Raw genomic sequence first — 18,405 nt, 5'->3', positions numbered from 1 at the left:
AAAGAATAAGATGGAAAGTACAAAGAGGTTAATAAATAACAAGGCTGAAAGGTATCAGGCTTTGAAGGTGAGGAAATGATACCAGGAATAAAAATTCCAAGCAATGCATTGCCAATTACTTTTAGCTTTGTAATTAAGAACATGTATGAATTAATCTATACTTTGTATTTCTTAATTCTCCCTTATATCCTATAATTTTGGTCTTGGCTTGAGGAGAGCAAATGGAAGAATCATAGGTGTTTGCCTGTTGCTATTCTTCAGAATTTTCATTAATTTTGTAATTCTTACCACCTTATTCTAAAGAAAAGTTATTCCCCTAGATGTGTACAAGATCGATTAGTAGTATAGACCATTTTATTCAAAAAAGATTTATGGTACACCTTTTAAGTACCTAGAAAAGCAGTAATTACCTTTAAAAACAGTTAACTGATATGAAAGGAATATTGATGATTATGAAATACTTGTGTCTTGCTTTTTCTTCTCTAATTATAGGATTTGGAATTTTTACTGAACAAGTTGATGAAGCTGTGGAAAATGGATCTAAATGGAAATCCTGTTTGTCTCAAACCTAAATACAGAGACAGACTGATACTGGTGTCCAAATCACTGGGTATATATTTATATTATATTAATATAATTTTCTTAGAGAAAGAGAACTGCTTAACTTTTTAGTTAATTTAACATCAAGCCTTGAAAAATATAAATATGATGTCTGATTCTATGAAAATAGTCAACTTTAAATTCAATATTTTAAATAAAAGCAAAAGTTAAAATTGAGAAATAAAACATGAAAAATATCTGCTCTTCAGAAATAATTAAGGCACCACATACCCTTTCTTTAAAAATGTGTAGAACTTGCTGACCTTTTGTCAAATTCTCATTGGCACAAATCCTCTGAAGATCCCAAGAGAATGTTCAGTTCTTGGATCTGTAGATAAAAATTAATCAAAGTATTCATTGTTTGACAACTGCCCTAAGAACGTACAGGGTCCCTTTCATTTGAAAGGAGAGCAAGGTAGGGAGCTCCTTTATGAGATCCTTAGAAATAACAACAGCCTGATTATGCACTATACTGGGGGTAATGGACCACAGCTCTTCACTAGGGACCAAGTCATACAACATTAAAGAGACAAGCACTGCCTTCTCACGAGGGAGATTCATGAAAGAGTTTCCTATATCTGAACTTCTGTGATATGCTATACTTGGGTATAAAAACTAATGCATGGCAAAACCATTTCAAACCATAGCTGTAATAAACCTTGATTAATCATGATGCCAATACAGTGGTTCTCTTAGGGGAGGGAGGGGTTGACAAAGGGTATATCACAAAAATCCAAGATTTTTCAAAATACATATGCAAGGTCACACCCTGCCCACCACCTTTGACCCCACCAGCCAGGGGAAGGAAACTGAAAATACACCAGGAAAACAGTCATGTGTATTTTTTGTAAGTTGTGCAGATGAATCTGCAATTTACATTCCCTCAACTCTCCATCTCCTTCCCTTCCTGCCCACCACACACAATTGTATTAATCCACTTTCCTTAGGAAGCAGAGTAAATACAACTAATGTTAGATGCTTAAGAATCTTACTATGTTCACGGAATACTGTAGGTGATGCAGTAAAGGATTTGAAGATAAGGTACTGATTTCCAAATAAACAGGATTTAGTCAAAATTTTTTAAAAATAAATCTTTCCGGGCGCCTGGGTGGCTCAGCTGGTTAAGCGACAGCCTTCGGCTCAGGTCATGGTCCTGGAGTCCCAGGATCGAATCCCACATCAGGATCCCTGCTCAGCAGGGAGTCTGCTTGTCCCTCTGACCCTCCCCCCTCTCATGTGCTCTCTCTCTCTCATTCTCTCTCTCAAATAAATAAAATATTAAAAAAAAATAAAAATAAATCTTTCCTAAACATATTTTCTGATTATAAAAGTAACACACATTTCCTTTTTTTAAAATTTTAAGTAGGTTCCATACCCAATGTGGGGCTTGAACTTACAACCCTGAGAGATCAAGAGTCACATGCTCTACCAACTGAGCCAGCCAGTCACCCCTAAAATTAATACACATTTCTTATAAAAATGCAGAAAATACAGAGAAGAGTATTAATGTCATTCATAATCCCACCATAAATCTGCTAACACTTTAGTATATGTCCTTTCAGTCTTTCCTTTTTGGGTTCTAGCTTGTCATTTTTTTTTTAAGATTTTTTTTTTTTTAATTTGAGAGAGAGAGCACTAGAGAGAGAGAGAGAGAGAACAGGCAGAGGGTCAGCAGGGAGCCTGACATGGGGCTCAATCCTAGGAACCTGAGCAGAAGGCAGACGTATGCAACTGATTGAGCCACCCAGGCACCCCTAGCTTGTCTTATTTTCATGTCCTTTTTTTCCTAAATGCAAAGCCAAAAACAAAAAAGTGAATTGAGGACCTGGTTTGATGTGTCCCAGTAAGGACTGTGGAGAGACATGTTTTATGAGTAACCCAGTCCTCACCAAACAGAATGACGAGCCACACATTTGGTTTACTTAGCTGAGTGGAAATAAATTTTGTGTTGAGAACAACTCATTAAAACAAATCTCACAGGTGTTTGATCTTATGTCCATTACCTGGCTTCCCCTCCTGAATCACCTCTATCTGATCATTTCCTAAAAGAAGAAATCAGGCTTACTAAGGCACAGTCTCCTAGTCATTTCTCACCTCTGTCTGCAACATAAACATGGGGAAAAAGGGATCATGGTAAAAGATTTGGATTTTCATTCCTTATCTTTATAACAGATGTTTTAAAAATATGTATTGATTTACACATATAACACCCAAAAATACACTAACAAATTATACAATTACTAATAAAAACAAATCTGGAAAGATATCAATAAAACCAAGTGGTTGGGAAAACTAAACATAAAAGAATGACCTTTAATATAAAGTTGTAAGTACAAAGATGCTTGATAATAAAACATTTAGCCAATTTCTTACATTATAATTTGGAGAGTACTAATTTCAGTTAAAATAAGTACATGGGACAATATATGGAAACAATTATATTTCTAGAGTTTATGGTTCTAAGTTTATATTTCCAGTTTCATCACTTTATTTTGTGCTTAGGATCTAACAATACTATGGATCATATTTAAATGGCAATGTTAATACTTTCAGTAGTGCAATGAGTAGCAGGATACTGTCACTTTCCCTGTAAGAACATGATTTAAACATTTTTACTACATCCTTTTCTCATTCTGGGATCCAGTGGAAGACATTACATGGATAATGAAAGAAAAATGCGTAATTACCTTACAAAACTACTATATAGCAAATTTTGTTAGAAAGAGATAGTCTTTTTGTCAAATGAAGGCCATATGTAATTACATATAAAACAAAATGTCCTATAAAGGAATAGTTTGACATTTTATAGTATATGTCACATATATACATATACAATGGAATACTATCAACCATTAAAAATTGTGTTTAAAGAAAGACATGGTAAAATGATCACAATACAATAATAAAAATTAGGATGTAATACTATATAAATAGAGAATTCCAACTTTATATAATATACACATACATAGAAAACAAAAAAATGTTAAAAATATACTGTTAGTGGGTTTTAGTGATTAGTTTTGGTTGTAGAATACAGGCAATATTAATTTTTTTCTTTTCCCACTTTTTGTATTTTCCAAATTACACAAAAAATTATTTTGTGTAATTTAAGATGCTCAATTTTCAAAACTTTTTTAGAGGAACAAAATGTAAACATAGCTGAAATCTTCACAGAACAAAGAGGCCAGCTTTGTGGGTTGTCCCTATCATATCCTATGTCCTAGGAGAAAATAGTGGCACCTGGGTGGCTCAGTTGGTTAAGCCTAGGATATAATAAGCATTATTAATGTATGTGCTTTTAAAATACCATGCTAAATGTACAAAATTTCTTATTCACTTTAACATAAAATATATTTTGCTTTTTCTTAATAATAACCATAATATGGAAATGAATAGATAATATCTAAATTTTGTTGAATATGACATTTTTGTTTTTAAAAAATAACAATTTACATGTGCCCTAGAAGGGAAACCATACATCAAATTGTTTACAGTGACTATCTTTGTCAGTGATGGTAAGGAGAGTTATGGATAGTAATTAGAGTCTTTTTATGTTTTTTTCACCATGTTTCAGTTTATAATAAGCACATATTCTTTTTGAAATCAGAAAAAAAAATAATTAAAAATAAGTAAAAGCTCAACAAAAACAAAGAAGTTGTATAAATAAGGTATTTTTAAAAGATATTTATTTCAACCTCTGGTGTAATTTAAGTTCATATGCCTTAAACCAAAAATATATATATATTATCTATATATTTATATATAGTATTTTTTAACAAATATATTTTTCTATAGAATTTCTCGATGGAAAAGAAATTAAAAATATGGAAAGACAATTCCTAATAAATTGGAAAGCATCCAAAGATGCCAAGAAAATCAGCAAGAAAAGGAACACTAAAACCGAGGATGCAGGTAACTCAAACTAAGTAAGCAGGCTGTCATTCATTAGTTAACCACTTCTACTAAAAGGGAGAATATTCTACTCAACAACAACAACAAAAAATGCCAAGAAATAAGAGGCTTTTATTTAGATTTTTTTGTTTAAGATTTGGGTTTTTTTTTAACTTATTTACAATTTCTAGGAAATTTTACCTATAATGTTTACAGATGAAAGTGGTAGCTACTGTCAACAAAAGCTGTGTTTGGTTCATATTGAGTTTGACTGTGTCAGCTATGAAAACAGAGTCATGAGAGTGGAGGAAAATGCATAATTTTAATATCTGACAAAAGTGCATGATATTAAATATGCAAATGGTGAAACAACAATCAGCTATGTAAATTGTGAAACCTAAGTCACTAGTATATGTGTTTAGCAGCAGTGCAAAAATCACATTTTCCATCAGGATACAAAATAAAAATGTTTTATGACAACCCCATCTGTGGCCTATACTCTGTAGCCTGTCCCCTTTCTTACATACATACCCCAACACTTGAATATTTTGTTTATGATATGCTTAAGGTTACAATACAAAGGACAGGTCAACTTCCCTTGCTTAACTTATACAACTAAATGTAGCAAAGTGTAACATGTAACAATAATCTTTACCATACTTGTGAGCATCCTAGAATTCATTCATCACAAATTCTATAGTCCACAACATTGGAATGAACCTCTTCCTCTGTTCCATGACAGTGTTTGAATGCTAACGGTCCTCCTATTTCACAGCTAATGGGATGGGATTGTAGAAAGGGGTTAGACTGGGGGAATAAGGAAAGGGAAACTACAATAGTGTAGTGAGGCTTCATGCATGGATACCATATCCTAGGAGCTCTGCCACTCTAGAATAAGGAGGTTGAGGTGAGGAGAAGCAAGGGTAAAAAGGCATGGAGCTCTGATGATTTTGCCATATCATGTCAATTGAATATGAACTGTGGGAAATCGTTTTGAAGAATGGGACTTTCTGAACTGACGGTATACCCATGAGTGATGATGCTGTGTTGGCAATGTGAATTTTTCAAGATCTGAAATCTATAAAATGGACAGGCAGCATTTCTTCTCCTCTGTTTATCCCTGGTGGGCTTTGAAGAGCAGAACCAGACCAAGGGTAAGGATTGCAGTATTTCACATATTTTCAGAATTATAGCAAGGACACCAAAGTACCTTATTAATACTAAAGTATTCATAGAATTCAACACCAGCCCTCACCCAAAAACTGAACCTATTCTAAACATAATGTAGTTTCCCTCATCTTAATAGATTTTAAAAAGTCTTCCTCCTTCAGAAACAATTAAGTTAATTTATTTTTAACTTCTCCAATGAAATTCTACAAAACAATTAAAATGTGCCTTAAAGTTTATAATTTAAAAAATTACAGTCATTTTATTTTCTCAATAAAATCCTTATTAATTTCTTCATAATCTAGTGTGATCACTAACAGTTACCAAAAGCAATCTTTAAAGCCATTATAGATACAGTAACAACAAACCATCTGAAAAGTGAATTAAGAAAAGAATCCCATTTACAATAGCACAAAAAAGAATAAATATACCTACAAATAAATTTAACTAGTAAGGTAAGAAAAAAAAATAAGTGTATACTGAAAACTACAAAACACTAAAGAAAGAAATTAACAAACAAATGGAAAGACATCTTATGTTCATGAACTAGAAAATTTAATATTGTTAAAATGTCCATAATACCCAAAGCAATTAACAAATTCAGTACAACCTCTATCAAAATCCTAATGGCATTTTCACAGAATTGAAAAACAATTCTAAAATTCATATGGCACCACAAAAGACCACAAATAGCCAAATCAGCCTTGAGAAGGTTAGAAGCATCACACTTCCTGATTTCAAAATATATTACAAAATACAGCAATCAAAACAGTGTAGTCCTGAGGTAAGACAGATATACAGATAAACAGAATAGAATAGAAAGCTCAAAAATAAATCCATGCATAAATGGTCAACTGATTTTTAACAAGGGTGCCAAGAATACACAGCGGGGAATGGATAGTTAAATGTTGGGAAAACTGGATATCCACATGCAAAAGAACGCTTATCATACACCATACAAAAAATTCCACTCAAAACGGATTAAAGACATAAGACCTGAAACTGTAAAACTCTAGAAGAAAACACTGGAGAAATCTTCATGACATTGGTCTTGGCAATGATTTCATGGATATGACACCAAAAAGCACAGGCAACAAAAAGAAAAACAAACAAGTTAACTACATCAAACTAAAAAGCTCATACACAGCAAAGGAAATAATCAACAGAGTAAAAAGACAACCTACAGAATGGGAGAAAATATTTGCAAACTATACATCTGATACGGTGTTAAGCTCCAAAACATATACAGAACTCCTACAACTCAACAGCAAAAAAACTAATAACCAGATTTTAAAATGGGCTAGGGACTTGAAAAAGGCATATCTCCAAAGACCTACAAATGGCCAACAGGTATATTTTAAAAAATGCTCAATATCATTAATCCACAGGGAAATGCAAATCAAAACCACAATGAGGTATCACCACACACCTGTCAGATGGCTGTTAATCAGAAAACCTAAAGACAACAAGAGTTGGTGAGGATGTAGAGAAATTTGAACCTTATACACTACTGGTGGGGATACAAAATGGTGCAGCCACTATGAAAAACAGTATGGCAGTGCATCAAAATTTAAGAACAGAACTACTATATGATCCAGCAATCCCAGTTCTGTGTATTCATTCAAAAGAACTGAAATTAAGATTTTGAAGAGATATTAGCATTCCTGTGTTAATGCAGCACTAGTCACAACAGCCAAGATGTAGAAACAACTTAAATGTCCACTGACAGATGAATGGATAAAGAAAACATGGTAGATACATATACAATATTATTCAGCCTTAAAAGAGAATGAAATTCTGCAACATGTTACAACATGAATGAACCTTGAGGACATTATGCTAAATACAATAAGCCAGTCACAGAAAGACAAATACTGCATGATTCCACTCATATGAGCTATGTAAAATAGTCACATTCATAGAATCAAAGAGTAGAATGTGGTTGCTAGAGGCTGGGGGAAGGAATAAATGGTGAGTTACTAATCAATGGGCATAAAGTTTCAGTTAAGCAAGATGAATAAACTCTAGATATCTACCGTACAAAGTTGTACCTACAGCCAAAAATAATTTATTATACACGTAAGAATTTGTTTACAAAGTAGATCTCATGTTAAGTGTTCTTACCACATACATTAACCAAAAAAGCTTCTGCACAGCAAAGGAATCAATTAAACTAAAAGACAATCTACTGAATGGGAGAAGATATTTGCAAATAACATATCCAAGAAAGGATTAGTATCCAAATATATAAAGAATTTATACAAGTCAAGACCCAAAAAACCCACAAATAATCCAATTAAAAAGTGGGCAGAAGACATGAACAGACATTTCTCCAAAGAACATACACAAATGGCCAACAGACACATGAAAGATGCTCAACATCACTCATCATCAGGGAAATGCGAATCAGACCTACAATAAGATATCACCTCACACCTATCAGAATGGCTAAAATAAAATGCAAGAAAAAACAAGTACTGGCAGAGATGTAGAGAAAAAAGGAACCCTCATGCACTATTGGTAGGAATGCAAACTGAGGCAGCCACTGTGGAATACCATATGGAAGTTCCTTAAAAAGTTAAAAAAAGAACTACCCTATGATCCAGTAATCACACTACTGGGTATTTACCCCCAAAATATGCAAAAACTAATTCAAAGGGATACATGCACCCTTATGTTTATTGCAGCATTATCTACAATAGCCAAATTATTGAAGCAGCCCAAATGTCCACTGATAGATGAATGGATAAAGATGTGGTGTGTATACACAATGGAATATTATTCAGCCACAAAAAAGAATGAAATCTTGCCATTTGCAACAACATGGATGGAGCTAGAGAGTATAATGCTAAGCAAAATAATTCAGTCAGAGAAAGACAAATACTGTATCATTTCACTCATATGTGGAATTTAAGAAACAAAACAAATGAGCAAGGGGGTAAAAAAAGAGACAAACCAAAAAACAGACTCTTAACTACAGAGAAAAAACTGATGGTTACCAGAGGAGAGATGGGTAGAGAGATGGGTGAAATAAGTGAAGGGGATTAAAGAATGTACTTATCATGATGAGCAGTAAGTAATGTATACAATTGTTGAGTCATTACATTGTACACCTAAAACTAATCTAACATCATAGACTAACTATTTGGAATTAAAATTAAAAAGTTATAATTTTAATTAAAAAATTTTTAATGTTGGGGCACCTGGGTGGCTCAGTCGTTAAGTGTCTGCCTTCGGCTCAGGTCATGATCCCAGGGTCCTGGGATCGAGGCCCACGTTGGGCTCCCTGCTCGGCAGGAAGCCTGCTTCTCCCTCTCCCCCTCCCTCTGCTTGTGTTCCCTCTCTCGCTGTGTCTCTGTCAAATAAATAAAATCGTAAAACAAAATTTTTTAATGTTTTTAGCACAAATTTTTTAAAAGCCATATAGAATGTTATATAGTACAGAAGTATCATTTCATACCTTGCTATAGTTGCTATTATAATAATCATTAATAATTTAAAATGGAAAGCACTCTAGTCAAGGAGGCAAAGGGGGGTAAGGGAAGAAAAGAGAGGTAATATTTACTGTACTAAACATTTCAGAGATCTATAAACATCATTGCATTTAATCATTATAACCTATGGCAGAGATAATTACATCCATTTGTAGATGAGAAAGCTGAGTTTCAGAAAGATAAAATAACTTGTCTAACGTCACAAAGACAGCAGTCATTCATCAAAATTTTTAACTTCATCAAACAGCTTTGGCTTCTAGTGACCACTCTAACAATGACTGGCTGAATTGTGCTTGGATATAAGGACAATGATGTCTCCTCTACTTAGAAATTCACTTCAGATTGGTGGGAATTTAGGAAAATCTGCAGATGTGTAAACATGACAATGTAAACAAATAATTTTTACAAATAAAAAGGAACTACAGAGAAAATGGGATAATATAAAAAAATTTTAAGTATTCTAATAGATTATATGATTTACTATATTGAAAAATAAACTCTAAGGTCAATTAAAATACAATTGAAATTGAAAGCTGATTAGCTGCAAGAGAAAATTATCTGAGTTTTCCTCAGGAGTACTTAGTTATTCTCCCTTGGCCACTTGTAGAGATCCTTCTCTCTCACCTCCTACACATTTGTCATCCCCATCCAAACACAATGACACAGTTCTGAGCCTTTCAGGCTTAACATCAGTGACATCTGTGGATACATGTATGTAGCACATGATAACTCCATCCTTAGGTATGTGGCCAACAACTTAACACTATGGTCTTTATACTAAGGCTCTGTTATTACTGCTCAAAAGAAATGGAAAGCATGAATTAAAAGTCTAGGAGGTATGTTATGTATTTTTAAAATCTACAATATACCTTCAGGTCTTTAGAAGAACTAAGATGAACCATTTAAAGATACGCTTGTACAACCAAATACATTATAAGTGAACAGGAATTCCTAGGAAGATAGTAATTTCTGTACTTCCTGACCTTTTACATATTTTTATAGCCTTATAAATTTGGAGCTGTATATTGAGGATTATGACAAGATTTATGCGGATTATGACTTAAGATTTCAAGGATCTTATGATAAAAAATCTTGTCCTAAATATAGCCACATAACTATATAACTCAAATTTGGAAACAAAATCAAATGCTTAAACAAAATCCAAAATATATGCATATCTTTTAGCATATACTTCTGTAGTGCTTCTATGGAAACACTGATTTATTTATTGGGCACCTTGGATGTACACAAGACTATGCTAGACACTGGAATTAGAGGTAAATAAAACAGTCCCCACTTAAAGGGAAATAACTGCTGGAAAGGGAGGAGGATCTGTCAATAGGGAAATGATGTGGAATGTTAAGTTTCAAAATAAAGGTGTGAACACACTCCAGGAACTATACATAACTAATCTACTCCCTAAAGGTTAAATACTCTGAAAAACTAAACTCAGAACAGCAGAATGCAAGTCTGTGATATTTTATCTGGGATATTAAGTTTTTAATTGGCCTTATTTTGGATCTATTTAAATTTAATTCCATTTCATAAATTATAATTTTGGATTGTCTAATGCTGTCATAGGCTATGTTTACAATTTAGTTATTAGTTTCAAAGCAGAACCTTTTAACTCTTTGTATACTACAAGTAAATTTGAAACAATGCATCACATAGTTCCTATTTATTACCCACAGGTGGGTAAGCCAAAATTAGTCTTTTTTTCTGATATACAGAGATACCTCCCAAATGGAAATGCATCCACAGAAAGCTCCCAAGAATATAACCCTAAAATTATTGAAGATATGGAGTAGATTCTTTCAAATATTTGTGATTTCTCTTTTTTGGGAAGATGGGACACCCTGACAACAACACAAAGGAAGAGAGGCCCTCCAACTGTCTCCTTGTTCTTGGGTCTCAATTCTTGACAAGGCACCCCCACTCCGCCCAAAAAAAGTTCACTGTTGGTCTGCCCAAATAATCACACTGTGATGGAATAACTAGTTCAAGAAAGAGTGGGAGTCACAGACTAGATATACTCACTGAGGTAGGGCAAGTGACTCAGGACAGTCCCAGAAGCAGCAGGTAAAGATGTCTCAATGAGTAGAGATCATATCAAAGGAGCCTGAGGCCTAGCTGATGATGGGTGGTCCACTAAAGAATAGATGACTATGCCAACGGTATCTAGTAGCAGATAGGAGGGGCAACCCAGAGCATTACAGAGGTAGGCTACTTTCACTTCTCCAGACTAAAGGTTCTTAATCTGGTGTCCCTGAAGGAGAAGTTTCATTAGATTCTCAAAGGGGTTTATGATCTAAAAAATTAGTTGAAGAGTCACTATTCTAAACCTTGAGTATATGCATAATGTAGCTCCATATGAATCAGCTCTAAGTTTCCTGATAAGGAGAAAATTGCTTTTTTAGTTTTAAAAAATGATATTGCTTCAATGTAAAGATAAATCATACCAGAAATAAGTTTTATTTTATTTATTTATTTTATTTATTCATAAAACTAATAGGTACCTGCTCTATGCTGGGCAATACTGGATATAAAAACTCAAATGGGATACTCCTGATCTCAAAGGTCTTACAACAAGCTGGTTGGAGAGTCAAATGTGATACAATTATTGTGGAGTGTGATAAATGTTATGAGAATTATAAACCAGATCCTAATACATCCTATAAATTATTCATTCAAACTTTTCTCATTTATACTCAATATAATTGCTCTATTGATCTTTCCAATCATATCATAGTAGTCATTACAATATAATGAAGGGGGCAACAGCATATTTCATTGAGAAAGTAAGCAGAGCCAGTGTACATATTCTAGAATAGATTTCCTTTTTCTGAGAACTGCTTGCTGAAGGCCAGATAAGTTTGTCGTGAGACCCTCTTTGCAGAGTCCAATCAAGGGATGGTGACTTAGCATTCTTTAATGGAGCCAACCTAAAGAAGACCTATGAACAACACTGCTACACTATCCTACCCCCATTCCCTGAAGAGTGGCTTAGGCTTGCTGGGATGGAGGCCTAAGGGAGAAAGGGTCCTGTGAGCCTGGAAAATGCTTTATTCGGGGAGAGGAAAAGGGATATGGAATCTGAGCTCATCTCCACTCACCAAAAACAAACAAAAAACACAGAAGCTGCGTGAGAGTTTGCTCAACTGCTTACATTTGTTGCCATTACCATCAAAACCTGAACCACTCTATCCATCGATCACCCTGGTAGTTTCTTAAAAGATTTTCACTTTCACTCTGCCCCCACCCCCACCCCACGCACAAGTGCTCTCTCAAATAAATAAATCTTAAAAAACAAAAAACCACAAAGAATAAATTCTAAAAATCTAAAAAGTTGATTAAAGCAACTCCTTCCCTTAATTACTTTAAGGGGAGAATGAGCTAGCATCAACAGACGTGTCTCCTATAGTCTACATTATTGCTCAGAGGTATAAAAGAGCTTAGAGTCTTCTTCCAAATGATAAAAGTATGTGCCCCATATTCCTTTAAGGTTCTGCACATTAGGAGCTGTGCCCGTATCCTATGTGAACACAGTGAAGCAACATCTGTCCAATGACAGGGGAATGTTTTTCACCTCCTTTATAAATGTGTGCAGTCTGTGCTCATGTATATTTATACAAGCCTGCTTTCCCTACAGGGAGGAAAAAGTCAGACTCATTGACGTTGTTTTTGACCCTCAAACTGAACTTGATACTGTCGATGTACACTTTAATTAAAGATTAGTTCAAAGCTATTTTTTATTTAACGGCTGATTCTAAACAAATGCCTTCACTGTTCAATTAAAAATAATTTATGTTATTAAAAAGTGTACACATGATTGCTTCTTTCTGTGTTTGTCACAGTAAATACTTCTGACAGATGTTTCCTCTCTTTTCAAACATGCTAGGAGGTGCTTGAGACTTAGTAATTTTAAAATAGACATTAAATGCATTTACATATTGTAAATAAGATCCACTGAGAATACTGTAGAGCACCATACACTGAAGAAAGCAAATTGTTACTTGATTATTTATCTTTTAAGCCTAAGCCCTATCCATAGAATCAGTCCATCTCTTTTGTTACTATAAAAATAACTGTGTAGCTGGGTTAGAATGCCTTAGTTTCAGATACTTTTAAGGAATGTGAATCTCTGGGACCCATAATTCACTGGGAAATGTTCACTGTACATTATTTAACTATTTATAAAATACCTACTATCTTTAGTTAGAATATGGAAGTATTAGGTTTCTTTGAGTTAAAAAGTGAACTTTAGCTCTTTTTCATGGCGCCTTGGAGGCGGTAGGCTGCTTCAGGATGAAGCTGAACATCTCTTTCCCAGCTACTGGCTGCCAGAAACTCATTGAAGTGGAGGATGAAAGCAAACTTCGTACCTTTTATGAGAAGCGTATGGCCACAGAAGTTGCTGCTGATGCTCTGGGTGAAGAATGGAAGGGTTATGTGGTCCGAATCAGTGGTGGCAATGACAAACAAGGCTTCTCCATGAAGCAGGGTATTTTGACCCATGGTCATGTCCACCTGCTGCTGAGTAAGGGGCATTCCTGCTATAGACCAAGGCGGACTGGAGAGAGAAAGCGCAAATCTGTTCAGGGTTGCATTGTGGATGCCAATCTCAGTGTTCTCAACTTGGTCATTGTAAAAAAAGGGGAGAAGGATATTCCTGGACTCACTGATACTACTGTGCCTCGTCGCCTGGGGCCCAAAAGAGCCAGCAGAATCCGCAAACTTTTCAATCTCTCTAAAGAAGATGATGTCCGCCAGTATGTTGTGAGAAAGCCCCTAAACAAAGAAGGGAAGAAACCTAGAACCAAAGCACCTAAGATTCAGCGTCTTGTTACTCCACGAGTCCTCCAGCACAAACAGCGGCGTATTGCTTTGAAGAAGCAGCGCACTAAGAAAAATAAGGAAGAGGCTGCAGAATATGCTAAACTTTTGGCCAAGAGAATGAAGGAGGCCAAAGAAAAATGCCAGGAACAGATTGCCAAGAGACGGAGGCTGTCCTCTCTGAGAGCTTCTACCTCTAAGTCTGAGTCCAGTCAAAAATGAGATTTTCTGAGTGACAAATAAATACAATCAGACATCAATCCCCCCCCAAAAAAGTGAACTTTAAAAACAGTAAAAATAACTTGCTTTCACCACTGCTAAGGTTATGTCTGAACAGTTGTAACAACAGATCTTCTATGTTCCTCAAGAGTTTTTAAAACTTAGGTAATATTTTTAGTTACAAAACTCTGGGATGATCTTATATAAACTCATCTGCAAAGCTCTAAATGCCTTTAATTATGCTGTGTTAAACCTAACCTCTGTCTAATTCATTTTATATGCAAAATAAACTTCTATGTATCAGTAATGGAGATATAATATTAAGACTTTGATTTGCAGTTAGTTGTCAAGGAACCCTTCTGAAATTAGGACACCCCTCCTTTAAAAAAAGCAATAGTGGTAAGCAACAAAGGGTTTTTTTAGAACAATCTAAGCTAGGTTTTGTGACTTCTAGTCTCAATTCTGTCAATGGCTTACTCTGTGAACAAGAGTTATGTAAGATCTAATTTTTAAGAATTATGTTATTTACCCCATTTTAAAATGTCTACTTTGATACCTGAATATTCACTACCTTAACTTTTAAAAAACAGCAGAACCCTCTGAGATAAGAGTATGATCAGACCCATTTTATAGCCGGGGAAAATGAGCATTGGAGAGGCCCAGTCAGAGAGGGGCCCAAAGTCACACAACGGCCATGAGGCAGAGCTGGAACTTGAATTCGGGTCACTGACTCTAAAAGCCAAGCTCTTAACTAATCTGCAAGGGGTCTCAAAAACGCCCTCTGGTATAGGCAGGTAAAATAAGTGAGGGAAGGGGCACCTGGGTGGCTCAGTCGGTTAAGCTGCTGCCTTCGGCTCAGGTCATGATCCTAGGGTCCTGGGATCGAGCCCCACATCGGGCTCCCTGCTAAGCGGGGAGCCTGCTTCTCCCTCTCCCTCTGCCTGCCTCTCTGCCTACTTGTTCTTTCTCTCTCTCTGTCAAATAAATAAAGAAAATCTTTAAAAAAAAATAAGTGAGGGAAGCAGGAGAATGTGATTGAGGTGAACTGAAGAGCACATGTCCACCCACCTAAGGGCATTTGCAGCTACTCCATTCCAAAACATTGTAGTCAGGCAGAACTTTCTCAAGTTCTTAAACTTGAGAAATCAGACTAACTGACAAGCAAGATATCTAGATTAAGAAATCAATGGATTTTAAAATATTGGCTCAATTTTTCTTAAAAAATATATATTAAAATGGATAAAAAGAAAAAGAATCTGGTAATGCTAGCAAAGATAAGGAACAACTGGAAATCTTGTGCATTGCTGATGGGAATGCAAAAATAGTACAGCCACTTTGGAAAACAGTCTGACATACTTTTTATAAAGTTCAACATGTACTTACCACATCTAACAGTCCCACTGTTAGTCCAAGGTATTTTTTCAAGTGAAATGAAAACCTATATGCACACAAAAAATCTATACCCAAATGTGTATAGTGGCTTATTCATAATCACCAAAAACAAAATGACCCACAGACCTGACACTGGGGAATGGATAAACAAACTGTGGTATATCCATGTAATGGGATACTACTCAGCATTAAAAAGGAATGAACTACTGATACACAAAACAACATGTACAGATCTCAAAGTATTATGCTGGGCTAAAGAAGCCAACTTAAAAGAGTATGTATACACAGTAAGATTCTATGAAGTTCTGGCAAAGCTGAAACTATAGAGACAGAAAACAGATGGGTAGTTGCCAAGGCCTAGGAGTAGAATGCACAAAGTCACAACAGAATGGAAGGGTGGGATGATGAAATGCATATCTTTATTGTGGTAGTTTTTAATCAAAACTTGCTGAACTATTATATACTCAAAAGAATGAATTTAACTATGTACATTATACCTTAACTAAACAATAAAGGAAATAGTTGAAAGATGAAAAAAAAGCACCAATTATATAAAACCTAAGTTTTATTATACACACACACACACACACACATATATATATAAAACAGCAATGTACTTTCTTCACTGATATGTGTGATTATTTTACATTATAAAGATAGTAAGTTAAGGACAAATTGATATATTTAGAGAAAGACACATAATTTTAAGATCTACACCATACTCCACAAAATAAAATCTATAGCACTCTAAAGCCATCTACTTTCTGGAAGACTAGACAAGAACTCCAAAAAATACACTGTATTATTATGAAAAGAGTGTTTGAATTGTTAATAGGGAGTCAAGTTAAAATATGCCCCTTATTACAGTAACAGATACAAAAAATGTTTTGCAAATTATGAAGAACCTACAAATATTAAATAGAATAGGTATGGTAAAAAGCAAAAGGATTTAGGGTCAGCCTGGCTTGAACCCTGTCTCTGCCACTTACTAGCTGTGTGACCTTGACAAATTGCTTAATCCTGCGGAGTCTTATTTTCTCAACCATAAAATGTAAAATCCTCAAAGGGTTTGTGTAGACTAAATGAGAAAATAAAGTGCTTTTTTGTAAAGCACTTTGCACATATGGTTAAATAAGGTACCTGTTACTAATGTATGTAAGGTTGAAAATTTGAAGATTTTCATCTTCTATTTTTAACTTAATGGCAAATAATGGCTTCTTGCGAGAATAGGACTACTCTAGAATCATGAAAGGATTCGGAGAGGCTGGTTCGAGTGGCAGCAGGTAAGACGAGGTGGCCCGAAGTGGTTGGTATTGTTTCACCAATCTTTTCGTTTGAACCTGACTATCGGGCAATACAGCTGTCCACTTTCCAGCCTCTGTTATCAGTGAAGAGCTTCCCTGGTGCCCCCACCTCCTCCGCTTAACAGGAGGCTTTAGCAGGCTAGGCTAGGGTGAGGCATGTGAGATGCCAAGGGTGCAAAAGTTAAGAAGCTCTAGGCATTTGCCTAGAGCTAGCCCTAGCCCAGCCCACCTTCCCTCCAAAATTCTTATTTCCACATTTCTCCCAACACATAGATTTTCCACGTTCTTCTCTACTGGGGGGCGGGGGCGGGGGGAAGGAATTGTTCCGCTTCCTTTAAAAAGATTCACACAGTTTGGTGACTAATCATTAGCCTCTACTACTGTTGTATCCTAGAGTCTGTATGTTCCCATTTTGGGTAACTTTCATTTTTGAAATATTCCTGTTTTTTTTCTCTATTAATCCAGGTATCTCTCTTTGAAGGAATCTGAAAGCTTGTTGACAAAAGTGATATACCTGAACTTCACCTTCTCCGAACAAAAGTAAAAGAAAATTTGTAAAAAAAAAAAAAGATGAGTAAATTCAGCCTTAAGTGATCTGAAACGTACGTTTTTTTACTTTTATACTACCAGGCAATATCATCTTTTGTAGTTTGTAGCTCTAGGGTATCTCACTATATAAGAAAAACCTTTAAGCGGTTTGATTTGCTTCTTTATGGCATCTGAAACATTGCTTTTCAATTGCTTTTCCCTCATTACATACAATTTACTGAGAAAATAAAGATGTGCTTCCTCATTCATCAAAAGAAAGTAATCCTTTTTGAGCCAATGGTATTTTGGTCCATCTTTTCTAAAGCGTAAATCTAATTACAGTTATTGAACGGGAACTGAAGATTATTATTATTCTGATTCACTAATATACCTGAAGTGTAGAATGATATATTAAAATGCAAGTTGTCACCATTACTACATACTACTTCATAGTTCCAATTTAAAAATCTATTGTACAGAAATTACGTCTCATATACAAGAGCAATTTCATCAATGATATTTTAAATTTGATATTCTGTCTTGACTCCAAAGATTTTTAAATGTCCTGCTCTTCGAACTGAGGGCATTAGTTCAAGGACATACTAACTACGTTCTAGAAACTATCGTGCGTCCACTTAGACTTCACCTCTGAAGGCCCTGGGCCCAGGACCCGCGGGAGCCACAGGGTTGGGGGCGTCGTGGGCCCAGCGCTTCCCGGGCGGGCTCTGAACAGGCCAAGCGGCGCCGAGCCAGCATTAGCTCTCAAAGAGCCTCAGAGAGAGCCCCTCACCGGACAGCTTGCAGGCCACGTTTCCCGTGGGCCCCCAAGTGCAAGACATCTGAGGCGAGTTCCCTGCAGGGGGGCGGAGCCAGGACGAATTTTAGGTCCAAAAAACGAAACAAAGCGGGGCCCCGCGCGTGCGACGGAGGCGACCCGCAACGGTCCGCGCCCCCGGGGGAGAAGCGACCGCGATCCC

General features: G+C 35.7%; 3 protein-coding genes across 6 annotated transcripts in view; 2 read left to right on the top strand and 1 right to left on the bottom strand.

Annotated features, from left to right (window-relative positions):
• Positions 1–17,687, top strand: part of PPP1R42 (protein phosphatase 1 regulatory subunit 42) — a 65,816-nt gene extending 48,129 nt beyond the window's left edge. For 2 of the 3 annotated variants that reach the window (XM_027571084.2, XM_027571163.2), the window contains exons 6-8: positions 493–610; positions 4,396–4,512; positions 17,366–17,687. In XM_027571084.2, the coding sequence (XP_027426885.1) occupies positions 493–610; positions 4,396–4,512; positions 17,366–17,379 (249 nt within the window). In that variant the 3' untranslated portion in view covers positions 17,380–17,687. Of the gene's footprint in view, positions 1–492; positions 611–4,395; positions 4,527–17,365 lie in introns of all 3 variants that reach the window. The other variant, XM_027571242.2, reaches the window with a different exon arrangement.
• CSPP1 (centrosome and spindle pole associated protein 1) overlaps positions 1–18,405 on the bottom strand; it is a 266,222-nt gene that overhangs the window by 247,481 nt on the left and 336 nt on the right. Inside the window, exon 2 of one of the 2 annotated variants that reach the window (XM_027570502.2) lies at positions 832–928. The gene's annotated coding sequence lies outside the window, so the exon portion shown is untranslated. The remainder of the gene's footprint in view (positions 1–831; positions 929–18,405) is intronic. The other variant, XM_027570590.2, reaches the window with a different exon arrangement.
• Positions 13,447–14,207, top strand: LOC113909774 (40S ribosomal protein S6-like). Its single transcript, XM_035726940.1, has one exon. It carries the CDS (start codon positions 13,458–13,460, stop codon positions 14,205–14,207), a length of 750 nt encoding a protein of 249 aa, XP_035582833.1. The 5' UTR covers positions 13,447–13,457.

Source organism: Zalophus californianus, chromosome 4 (assembly GCF_009762305.2).
Source record: "Zalophus californianus isolate mZalCal1 chromosome 4, mZalCal1.pri.v2, whole genome shotgun sequence".
In the NCBI taxonomy this organism is placed as follows: domain Eukaryota; kingdom Metazoa; phylum Chordata; class Mammalia; order Carnivora; family Otariidae; genus Zalophus; species Zalophus californianus.
Note: the sequence above shows the minus strand (reverse complement) of the source record. Positions and strands in the feature narration are given on the sequence as shown.